Source organism: Pelophylax lessonae (assembly GCF_965119305.1).
Source record: "Pelophylax lessonae genome assembly, chromosome: 5".
NCBI classification, from domain to species: Eukaryota; Metazoa; Chordata; class Amphibia; order Anura; family Ranidae; genus Pelophylax; species Pelophylax lessonae.
The window spans coordinates 519609082-519620951 of NC_138772.1; the positions used below are offsets into that span (position 1 = coordinate 519609082).

Sequence of the window (11870 nt, forward strand, 5' to 3'; positions counted from 1 at the left end):
TCGGATGTTCAGCTATGCTGAACACTCCGATCTGTCAGTCCCTGTCACTTAGGAGATCCGCCCGCTCTGTTTACACAAGCGGGCGGATCTCCTCACTCGATTTCCCGACGATCGGGGAAGAGCCCGACTCCCGCTGTGACTGAAAACAGTGGGAGCGCGCCTCCGGCGGTGCGCGAGCGCCGCCTACAGGGGGAGGAGTCCAGCGACGTAGGTCTACGTCGCTGGATGATAACGAGCCACATTGCTGCAGTAGCAGCAATGTGACTGGTGGGAAAGTGGTTAATAAACAGAAATTTTCAAAAAAAAACTAGGGATCGACCGATTATCGGCATGGCTAATATTGACTTTTGCGATATATCTGTTTTCGGCCCCAGAACTGGCCGATATTCCAAATATTGCTAATGTAAGGGTAAAATTATGTCATATAACATTCCATTTACAAATGTTATTTAATATGCCACTCACATATGTACAAATTAAAGATATAAGCAATGAAGTGATGTCATGACATCACTTCCAGGTACTGGCGCCAGATAAAAAAAAAATGACAGCATGCAAAACAGCCAAACTTGGCGTTTTGAATGCTTTTAAGTGCAGAGGAGGGGTTTGGGGTCTTTTAGACCTCCAGATCCCTCCACAAGAGTACCTGTCAAATAAAAAAAAAAATAATTTTTTAAATATATGAAAATATTGGCAAATATCGGCCAATACCGATATGCAATGGCCAAAATATCGGTATCGGCAACAAAAAAACGATATCGGTCGATCACTACTACAAGCATGTCTGTATCTCTTCATCTCCAATACATGGGGGAGGGGGGACAGGGCAATTTGATAGTTTACACAAGATAAGGAAGGGAGATACTCTTCAGTGAAGCCCACAGGGAGTGACAAGGACACCGCATTTCTGGAAGATCATCATTTATTTGCTGAAAATGTTCTTCGCATGATTAAAAAAAAAAGAAAACCAAGGCAGCCACCACATTAAAGACTGAAGACTGTAAGCTGTAATATATTACGTTATTGTTCTTGGGTTTAGTGAGTTAGGTTTTACTTTACAAAAGAAAATGTATCCATCTAAGGACTGCACTGTAATACATTGTTTTCTTGGGTTTGGATAGACATGAATTAGGTTTTGGATGTGATTAATTAGTTGGCACCAAAACCACTGCATCCAACGTGACGCCAAAAATTCCAGAGCAGGAATTTTCACTGCTGTGATGTTTTGGCCTGAAATGAATGTACTGCTGTTCCTGAGCGTACACGCTTATACAGCGGAGACTCCGAACTTCCCAGCTGACATTTTATGACACAGGAAAATACGAGGGCTGTAAGAAACGTAATGCAAGAGTGGTCATAATTCTTTTATTAACTTACATAGGTGGTTCAAATTTCCCATGTTGGTAGAGCAGCTCTCTCTCTATAGCAGGGGCACTGAAATAAAATTCACGGAGGTCCAGGTAGTAAACTTTTCTGCCAGCAGAAGTCCGAGTTTTACATCACAGCCTCCTGTACACGTCTCAGTCACCCCCCCCCCCCCCCCCAATCACCCTTAGGGCACAAACATCCTGGCCCTTATGGTAAAATGCAGGGTTCTACTGTGTGGGCCCCTTTTAGTGTGAGGTCCAGGAACTGGTGTGGTGGTACGCATTTAAGTGCGTCGCACTGTGTCCTTTTTTTCTTTCAATTCTATTGAAATGTCAGAATTACATTTCATTCTTTTTTATGCACCAAAGCTCAGTTGTGGTACATAGAAACAGACTGTACACAGAGCCTTCAGGAGAGCTCCAGTATGTTGCAGAAAAATGCACACAGTATGCATTTCACACCGCACTGCTCATCGTCCAGGGGTAATGTTGCAGTGTGAACGGGGCACATAGGAAACAATGGTTTTCTAGTGCCCTTGCAGAGACCTCCCTTATTACATCGCTGTGTCCCCCATTACATCACAGTCCCTCTTATTACATTACAGTCTCCCTTATTACATTGCAGTCTCCCTTATTACATTGCTGTCTCCCCCATTACATCGCTGTCTCCCCCATTACATCGCTGTCTCCCCTATTACATCACAGTCTCCCCCATTACATTGCAGTCTCCCCCATTACATCGCTGTCTCCCCTATTACATCACAGTCTCCCCCATTACATTGCAGTCTCCCCCATTACATCACAGTCCCCCTTATTACATTACAGTCCCCCTTATTACATTGCATTCTCCCCTATTACATCACAGTCCCCCTTATTACATTACAGTCCCCCTTATTACATTGCATTCTCCCCTATTACATCACAGTCTCCCTTATTACATCGCTGTCTCCCCCATTACATCACAGTCCCTCTTATTACATTACAGTCTCCCTTATTACATCGCAGTCTCCTCCATTACATCACAGTCTCCCTTATTACATTGCTGTCTCCCCCATTACATCACAGTCTCCCCCATTACATTGCAGTCTCCCCCATTACATCACAGTCTCCCCCATTACATCACAGTCTCCCTTATTACATCGCTGTCTCCCTTATTACATCGCTGTCTCCCTTATTACATCGCTGTCTCCCCCTTTACATCACAGCCTCCCTTATTACATCACAGCCTCCCTTATTACATCACAGCCTCCCTTATTACATCACAGCCTCCCTTATTACATCACAGTCTCCCCCATTACATCACAGTCCCCCCATATTACATTGCTGTCTCCCCCATTACATCTCAGTCTCCCTTATTACATTGCTGTCTCCCCCATTACATCTCAGTCTCCCTTATTACATTGCTGTCTCCCCCATTACATCTCAGTCTCCCTTATTACATTGCTGTCTCCCCCTTTACATCGCAGTCTCCCTTATTACATTGCTGTCTCCCCCATTACACCTCAGTCTCCCTTATTACATCGCAATCTCCCCCTTTACATCACAGTCTCATTTAATATAACGCAGTTTCCCCCATTACATCACAGTCTCCCTTATTACATCACAGTCTCCCTTATTACATCTCAGTCTCCCTTATTACATTGCTGTCTCCCTTATTACATTGCAGTCTCCCCATTACATCACAGTCCCCCTTATTACATCGCAATCTCCCCTACTACATCACAGTCTCCCTTATTACATTGCTGTCTCCCCCATTACATCGCTATCTCCCCCATTACAATACAGTCTCCCCCATTACATCACAGTCTCCCCCTTTACACTCTTCCTAGACTCCCCATTTAAATCACATTTAAATCACATCCCCTCATTTACATCACAGACATCACAGACTGCTCCATCATAGACCCACACCTCTGTCACAGACCTCCCCCTCACAGACCCCCCCCACACCACCCCGTCACACAGCCCCATCACAGACTACCTCATTGCACACGCCCCATCACAGACCCCCCTTTACACCATTGCCCTCAGTTCTTCAATCACATCATTACATCACAGCAACCCCCCCCCCATCCTTACACCACAGTCCCCTTTACATGATAGTCCCCTTCCCCCTTTTTGACACTACAGTCCTCGCTTCATATTACCAACCCCCTTACTTCACAGGAATCAGAAGACCCGCGGGGAAATCATAAATTCTCCCATGAAGTTGATAAAAGCGTTAAGACCGCCACCACTGTCATGACCGGCCTTAACATTTTCATCACTGTGGTTGGCAGGTCTCACTATTCTTCCCTACCTCCTCTGTGCTGAGAGCATGGCATCAACACTAGGCTTTATTACTGTGTAAACTGGCACAAATACTAGCCTTTATTACTGTGTAAACTGGCACCAATACTAGGCTTTATTGCTACCTAAACTGGCACCAATACTAGGGGTTATTACCAGAACTTGGCTTTATTACTGCCTAAACTGGCACCAATACTAGGGGTTAAAATGGAGTAAACTGGCATCAATACTAGGCTTTATTACTGCCTAAACTGGCACCAATACTAGGGGTTAAAATGGAGTAAACTGGCATCAATACTAGGCTTTATTACTGCATAAACTAGCACCAATACTAGGGGTTAATATGGAGTAAACTGGCATCAATACTAGGCTTTATTACTGCGAAAAACTAGCACCAATACTAGGAGTTATTACTGAGTAAACTGGCATCGATACTAGGGGTTTTTTTTACTGTTTAAACTGGCACCAATTACAGGGGCTATTACTGGTTAAACTGACACCCATGCTAGGGGCTATTACTCCATAAACTGGCAACAATACAAGGATCTATTACTGTGTAAACTGGCACCAATACTAGGGGCTATTACTGCATAAATTGTCACCAATACTAGGGGCTATTACTGCGTTAACTGGCACCAATACTAGGAGCTATTACTTCATAAACTGGCACCAATACTAGGGGCTATTACTGCATAAATTGTCACCAATACTAGGGGCTATTACTGTGTAAACTGGCACCAATACTAGGAGCTATTACTTCATAAATTGGCACCAATATTAGGGGCTATTACTGCGTAAACTGGCACCCATACTAGGGGCTATTACTGAATAAACTGGCACCAATACTAGGAGCTATTATTTCATAAACTGGCACCAATACTAGGGGCTATTACTGCGTAAACTGGCACCAATACTAGGAGCTATTACTGCATATACTGGCACCAATACTAGGAGCTATTACTGCACATACTGGCACCAATACTAGGGGCTATTACTGCATATACTGGCACCAATACTAGGGGCTATTACGGCATAAACTGGCACCATTACTGGGTAAACTGTTTCCTGAAATTGCTTTAAACTATAAAGAAAAGCTTTTCAGAGTTTTCCTCTTTCTCAGGTCTGAAGCAATACCTGATGAAGAAAGGAAAACTCTTGCTTGGAAGCTTGTCTTTTAGGTGTTCGGGTGTAGGTATCATTGCATACTGCAATACTCACGTATTTTTTAACCTATATTTTTGACTGTGGCATCTTATGTGCCAGACCCCCCCCCCCCCCCCCCCCTATATATTGTTCCTAGAGTCGCCACTATTTATAGTGTGTACTTGTTTCAATTAAGAGCACTAAGTGTCATTTCTGTCTGCTGCCTCATTCCTCTGCTATCAACATGAATCACTTGTCACTTTCCTGACACCTAGAGAAAAATGTTGACAGGGGAGGGACCTCCGGCTGATTGACATCCCTTCCCTCCAATCAGCTCTCAGAGCTCTCTTCACTGAGCTCTGCAGAGTTTGATTTCAGCTCCCTATCCTTTTTTTTCTGACAGCTCAGACAGGCTTTAAAAAATCTGGACTCTGTAGGGGGTGTAGAGAAGAGAAGACTGCAGATAAACAGGTACAATTTATGTAGGAGGATTTGTTTCATCTCACTGTATCACCTGAGGCCAGTCACTTCAGTGGGTATATGTAAGGGTTTACAACCACTTTAATATAACCTGTATACCTCTTTCTGACTTGAGTACAGTTTGCAATGTTTCATGAAGAGCGGTGTCAACTCACTGATTGATTTTACATGTTCCACCGATTTGTTTTTGAATCCAATCTTCTAATAAATCTACAGTGGCTGCTGCTGTGGGTTTTGACTTTATATTTGTGGTCTTGCCTTGACAGATGGATATGGTGAACCCTGTGAAGAACAAAATATGTGGCCATAGCTACGAGAAGGAGGCCATTGAAAATGTGATTCAGGACAGACACAAGAAGAAGAAACCTGCCAGGTGAGTTCCCAAAACATTACTTGTCCTGATTCAACTAAGAAGGGAATACATATTGAAAAGTAACAGTTTCTGCTTCCTTGTTGAAGTGAGCTTTTAGGCCTCGTTAACACAGGCGGGCTACAGTGTTCACCGGTGCGAGGGCCATGCTTACCGGCACATGGATGCATATGGATGCACAGGTGTTGCATCATGCATGTACCCCGTGATGGCAGTCCCATTCATGTGGGGGGGCACAGACACAACTGCTTCCCCCAGTCTGACATCCGTTCAGGGGCACCACCCTGAACGCACCACATGCATGTAAACACGGCCCTCGCATAAATGTATGCTGTAGTACGCTGTAAATGAGGACTTTCATGCACACAGCGCAAATGTACTCTATTAAAGTACAGGAACCACCTGCTTCCTACCCAACCAATGGACTGCATTCAAACGGAGCTAAACTCCACGATACATTTTGATGTCCCATGTCAGCGTCAACATCTTCTGTAGGCTTTTGCTAAATGCTGGGTTGTGGCTGTCTGTATAGGCCGGATCGCCGGACATCATTCCTGTGCATACACAGGAGTGCAGTCATCCCATCATACAGGCACTGTGCACAGTCCGGTGTACATTCCAAAGCAGCCTGCAAACAGGCAGGTACGACTATTTTACTGCCGAAGAAACATTGCATGTCTTCTTCACTAAAGACCCTGCTTTAGCTCCACTTTAACCACTTGCAGACCATCCGCCCGCAATGCACCGTGGATGGGCAGCGATGTACCCATATGTCGCTGCCTACTTCCAGGGTTAGGGTGCGTGTATGCATGCCCCTCCACCGGCACCCTCTGTGATTGTATACAGCAGGAGCCTGTCAGCAAGTCCTAGCCAATGATTTACTGCCGGGACTCACTGATGAGTTGTGTACAGTCAAAGCCTAGAGCCCAGTGTTGACAATCAACACAGAGCTCTGTGCAGAAGGAACAATCTCTTTGTTTCTCATCCCTGCAAACCCCTGTAGAGAAATCACTGTCCTTTTTCCTCCTGCAGGAGGAAAATGGAGGAGATTGGTTCCTCTGTATGCTGCCCCGCCGTTCCTCCTATTCAGTTCACTTGTATTCTGCTGTCTCTGGGCCCATGTGTGCTCCCCTGGTCCCCCCCACTGTGCTGCCCCCCCCAACTGTGCTCCCTCCCCTCTCCTGCCGGCTGCTGCAGGGGATGTGTCACAGTAGAGAACCAGGAAAGGTTGGTAAATATGTAATTTACCAGCTCCTTCCTTTTCTGAATGGACAGAGCATAGGTGTGCGCACAGGGTGTGCCGGGGGGGCCTGGGCACACCCTAATCACCCTGTAGGATGCAGATTTCCCCTGCTAAACCCCCCTACCCCTGTGGCAGGTGAGGCTGCAGAGAAAGGGACTGGGGAATCTCTGTCCTCTGTCCCTTTCCCTATTTCACCAAAGCCCCTCAATGGGTCTCCTAACTAAAATTGTAAAAAAAATAATAAGAAAATAAAATAATAAAAACAAAAAACTACTTACACCAATTTCATCCCTACTGACACCGTCCACTGCTCTACTGAAAGCATCCATTGCCCTACTGCGCATGTGTGTTTGTGTTATGGGGTGCACATTCTAATTCAATAGGTTGTGCACACCTATGGGACAGAGGCATAGTCAGTGACATTGTAAAAAAATTAAATAAAATGATTATAAATAATACAATTAAAATACCAAAATATAAAAACTACCAGTGGGTGAACTTCCAGGATCGCAAAGGTCACACTTGCAACCGGGCCCTGGCATTCCACCACCGTGGGGAGGCCCCAAGATGGCAGGAAGGTGGCCCACTGCAGAACTTGTGAAAGGGTCTGTAATAGAGGGCCCCGCAACGAGAGTAAAGGACCCTAGTATCAGTGGGAAGGGCCCCGGCCAGGGGTCCTTGGGGCCCTTCATGGTTTCTTGCATCGGGGCCCTGAAAGTTGTAGTTATGCCTCTGGTTCCCGGGATATTGGATTGCTGCCATACCCCTTTGGGAATATGTTGGTTCATAAAATGAATGAGCCCCCCCCAATGCACCCTAAGATCTGAAAACTGGACATGAACCAGGTAGTGAGCCAGTCAACAGTAAATAGCTTCAAACATGCTTGGGATAAACCTAGATCTTTACTCAGGTACCAATGTTAACAAAAAAATAAATAAAAAAAATGGGCAGACTGAGGACTTGGTCTTTTTTTCTGCCGTTACCTTTCTGTTTCTAGATTTCCCAAGATAATTACTATTACTGGCAGTCATCTAACACAGTGGTCCTCAACCCTGGCCTACAGGGCCCACTAACAGGCCAGGTTTGCAAGATAACTGAAATACATCCCAGGTGATATTATTTGCTGCTCAGTGATTGCAGTACTCTAGTCTGCATCTCCCCAAGGTAATACTTAAAATCTGGCCTGTTAGTGGGCCCTGAGGACCGGAGTTGAGGACCACTGATCTAACACACCCTCTGCTATGTTTTACTCGTTCCTTTTTTCTGATCCTTTTTCTTCCACTTACATAACAAGTTCTGCCTATTTCGTCTGGATTTATTGTCGCTGTACTTTTTCCTCTATTCTTGAGATCAATACTGAAACCTAAAGCTGCTGCCTGTGACTCCGAGTTGTTTTCCTGCTCTGATGTTCTGAACGTTTCTAATCTGTCTCTTGTCTCCGCAGGTGTCCAAGGATTGGCTGCGACAACCACGACGTCAATATCGCCGACCTTGTTCCAGACACGGCCCTAAAAAGAGCCATTGAGGTTCACAATAAAAGGCAAAGCCATTGATGAGCTTGGAACTGGCTATGGTCCTTCTGAATCTTTGATAAAAGATGAAAGAAAATGAATATCTAATGACTATGTGCAGCTTTAAGGCTTCACATTCATATAAGTAAAAATGTAGAAGTTCCTGGAGGCAATTATTATTATTAATACGGGGCTACCCTCGTCAGCCAGAAAAAGCCTAATTGATGTCAGTTTAAATAGTTGTCACCAAAGGGGTCCTATCTGTTTATATTTCCCAGTAAAGTCATCTGCAGGCACAGAGCAGAGTTTAGTTAAAAGGCCGCATACCCAGTGTCTTTGTTGATCTGCATATTTCCCCAAACATGTTCACAGATATTATCTAGGGCAGTGATGGTGAACCTTGGCACCCCAGATGTTTTGGAACTACATTTCCCATGATGCTCAACTAGACTGCAGAGTGCAGGAACATTATGGGAAATGTAGTTCCAAAACATCTGGGGTACCAAGGTTCACCATCACTGATCTAGGGCATGTCTCAGGGGATGCCTTTTTCTTAGGCTGGGCATACACGGAGCAAATTTCTTGCCACCTGAAACAAATTTGCTCCAGTCCCTCGTCAACACATACAGTGTTGATGCGGGAATGCCTCCTGCTGGGCAATTGTCTTCTCCCTGGAGCTGGGACGGGTGGGGGAAGCCATCCCCGCCGGGAGAAGACAGTGATTGTTGCTAGCAGCTATAGCAGCCACTTGTGATAATCACAAGAGAATCCAGCAGACTGGTTGTGCCCAAGTTGATCAATCAGCTTAGTACATTCAGCTTGCCCATTAACAGTTCGAATCTCAGGCAGGTTCCTGCTGAATCAGCAAAGATTCTAACTGTGTGTAGCTAACCTTAAAAGAAAAGATCAGGATTTAAAGAGGAAGTAAACCCAGTGTGTTCCCCCCCCCCCTTCTAAAAAGTAAATGCATAATGTGCTTATGTGACACTTACCTCCAAACAAAGCCTTCGTCGTCCCCGCTGGAGGCCGCATCCATTTTCAGCCGTCTTCCTTCCTGGTCTGCGGACTCCTGCTATGCTACTGGCCGGGTGCCGTGAGACGTCACTCCCGTGCATGCGTGCAGGAGCCGCCGGTCACGGCACAGGGCTCTGAAGAAACAACACGGACGGCCATTCCTTCAGAGCGCATGCGCCGATGACGTCATCGGCTGCATGCAATCTAAATATCTCCTAAACAGTGCAAGTTTAGGAGATATTTACAGTACCTATAGGTAAGCCTTATTTATAGGTAAAAGTTAAAAGGGTGGGTTTACAACCACTTTAAAGGAAAGAAAAACTCACCTAGGTGGATGCAGCATTGATCTTTATGCTGCATCTATCCCCTGCCCAACTCTGCACTGAGAACTGAGTGATCAAAACCACTGATTGCTAATTTCTGAGCAGAGATCTGGGACTATCAGTCTGTGGCTCTCTGCTCTACCCTCCAGTGCTCACTGGAGCACTGGGCTGTGGAGGGGCTGGTGGGGCTGGCTCAGGCTCTTGACGGATCGCTAAGAGGTTGAGCCAGGTGCCTGTCCATGCTTCTGGGTGGATACCGACAATATGGTCTGGATCTTTCCCCAGCCAGGATCAGATGAGTGACATCAGCCAACAGCGGGCTTTAGCCTGCTGTCAGCTGAAAACAGGTTACAGGAGTGCAGAACAAACCCAGTTAATGGGCATTAAGGTGCATTGCATTAGGGCGGCTCATGAAATGAATGAGCTCCCAATTATTATTATTATACATGATTTATATAGCGCTGACAGTTTGCGTAGCGCTTTTCAATATGCCAATGCACTGTAACATCCTGAAAATTGAACATGAACTATTTCTGACAAAGCAAGTGCATTGTCTTAGTGCATTGGGGTGTAAATTGCATTGCTGCGCATTACCCCAGGTTGTAGGAAAGAAAACTGCCTGATTCCCCTATAAACATAAGCAGTGTTGATGGGGGAATCCCTCCCGCAGAGCTATTGTATTCTCATGTTGGGGGGTGGGGGGTTTCCCCGGGGTGAGAATACAATAATCACTGCTGTTGGCTTTAGCTGCTGGCAGTGATCTCATGAAAACAGATTGACTTTAGTCCAAACAGCTTGCTCATACATGGATTAAATCTGTCCGGTTCCTGATGAACCGGCCGAATTTTACCCATCCATGGCTGGGTTTTTAAAGTACCACCAACTTTATATAGTTGTCACCAGAACAAGTGAACCCATTCGATTAGAACATCCCCCCTCAGCTCCTGCTCATGTGACAATTCAAACATTTTAGGTCTCCCTTTGCGTTCTGTACAAGAGACAGGGATCACTGGGATAAAAAGAGAGAGGGTGAATGTTCCAGAACAGTGGTAAAAGCCTGAGAGAGGGTCCAACACTTCCTATCCCTTTGCTAACAATAGTTTTGGCTATACACACACTTTAACCTCTTTCTGCTTGCCCTGGCGTCCCTTTAAAAGGTTCTGAATGCCCAGGGGCACAAGCACAGGCCGACTGGCAGCTTTCAGCCCAGGAGGCAAGTACAAACCAGAGGCCTATGGTGCAGTAACTCCCCACCCCCCCCCCTCCCGCTCCCTGGCCTCCTCCTGACCCCCATTCCAGGCTAAAGCTCCACTCTAGGTACTCTCTACTCACTGGCCGAATCCGGGTTCCCGACCTGGCCAGCAGGGGACAGTTGGGGGGAGCTGGGACAGCTCGGTCGGGGCTGCCTGGGGTAGGAGAGTCTCCAGTGGGGCATGGAACCAGCCTTTGTTCAGACAGTTTACACCATCCATGCTGGGGGCTGCGCTCTGTCCTTGTCTTCCTCCTGCACTCAGTAGATCAGCAGTGGGGACTTTTTACATCTCCTCACCAGGGATCCTTTTAGCATGTCTGTGGCAGAAGCAGTGCAGCCTTTTTACATGGCATCAGAGCGGCCCAGGGGGCAATTGCCCCCCTTCCCCAATCCTCCCCTGGGCATCAGCTGTCATAGTGGTCACATGATCAGGAGCCAGTCCCAGCGGCTACTGATCACTAGTGGGGACCGAGAGTCGATTTTGACAGCTTGGTCCCTGTGCTGGGAGTGTGCAGGGTGCACGCTTTCAATACAAGAACATCAGCTGCCCAGTGACACATATCTGCGATGTGTGAACATTAAAGGCCCACCCTTATATGGGTGGCAGCAGGTTAGGAAAAGAGTACAATGAGGCACGATCCTAGATATTCTGACACATACATTTTGGGTTTAGATATTAGGCAGGAAAAAGCAGACTGCCAAACCCCCGACCCCTCCCCCCAATCCTGCTCCTGAGGGACTACAACTCCCAGCGTGACCCTTTAACTGATTACAGGCTGTTTACTTTGTTTTATTTTTATCAAAGCAAGGAGGAGAAATAACTGACTTTTAGAGACTTCTGTGTGTTGTATCTTACCCGCGTGCTCTTCATCCTTGCA

At 46.2% G+C, this 11870-nt stretch overlaps 1 protein-coding gene across 1 annotated transcript in view; it reads left to right on the forward strand.

Annotated features, from left to right (window-relative positions):
- The window catches only part of NSMCE2 (NSE2 (MMS21) homolog, SMC5-SMC6 complex SUMO ligase), a 463563-nt gene extending 454850 nt beyond the window's left edge, over positions 1–8713 (forward strand). Inside the window, exons 6-7 of the mRNA XM_082257374.1 lie at positions 5546–5652; positions 8337–8713. Coding sequence (XP_082113500.1) covers positions 5546–5652; positions 8337–8445 — 216 coding nt within the window. The 3' untranslated portion in view covers positions 8446–8713. The remainder of the gene's footprint in view (positions 1–5545; positions 5653–8336) is intronic.
- The last annotated feature ends 3157 nt before the right edge of the window (positions 8714–11870 follow it).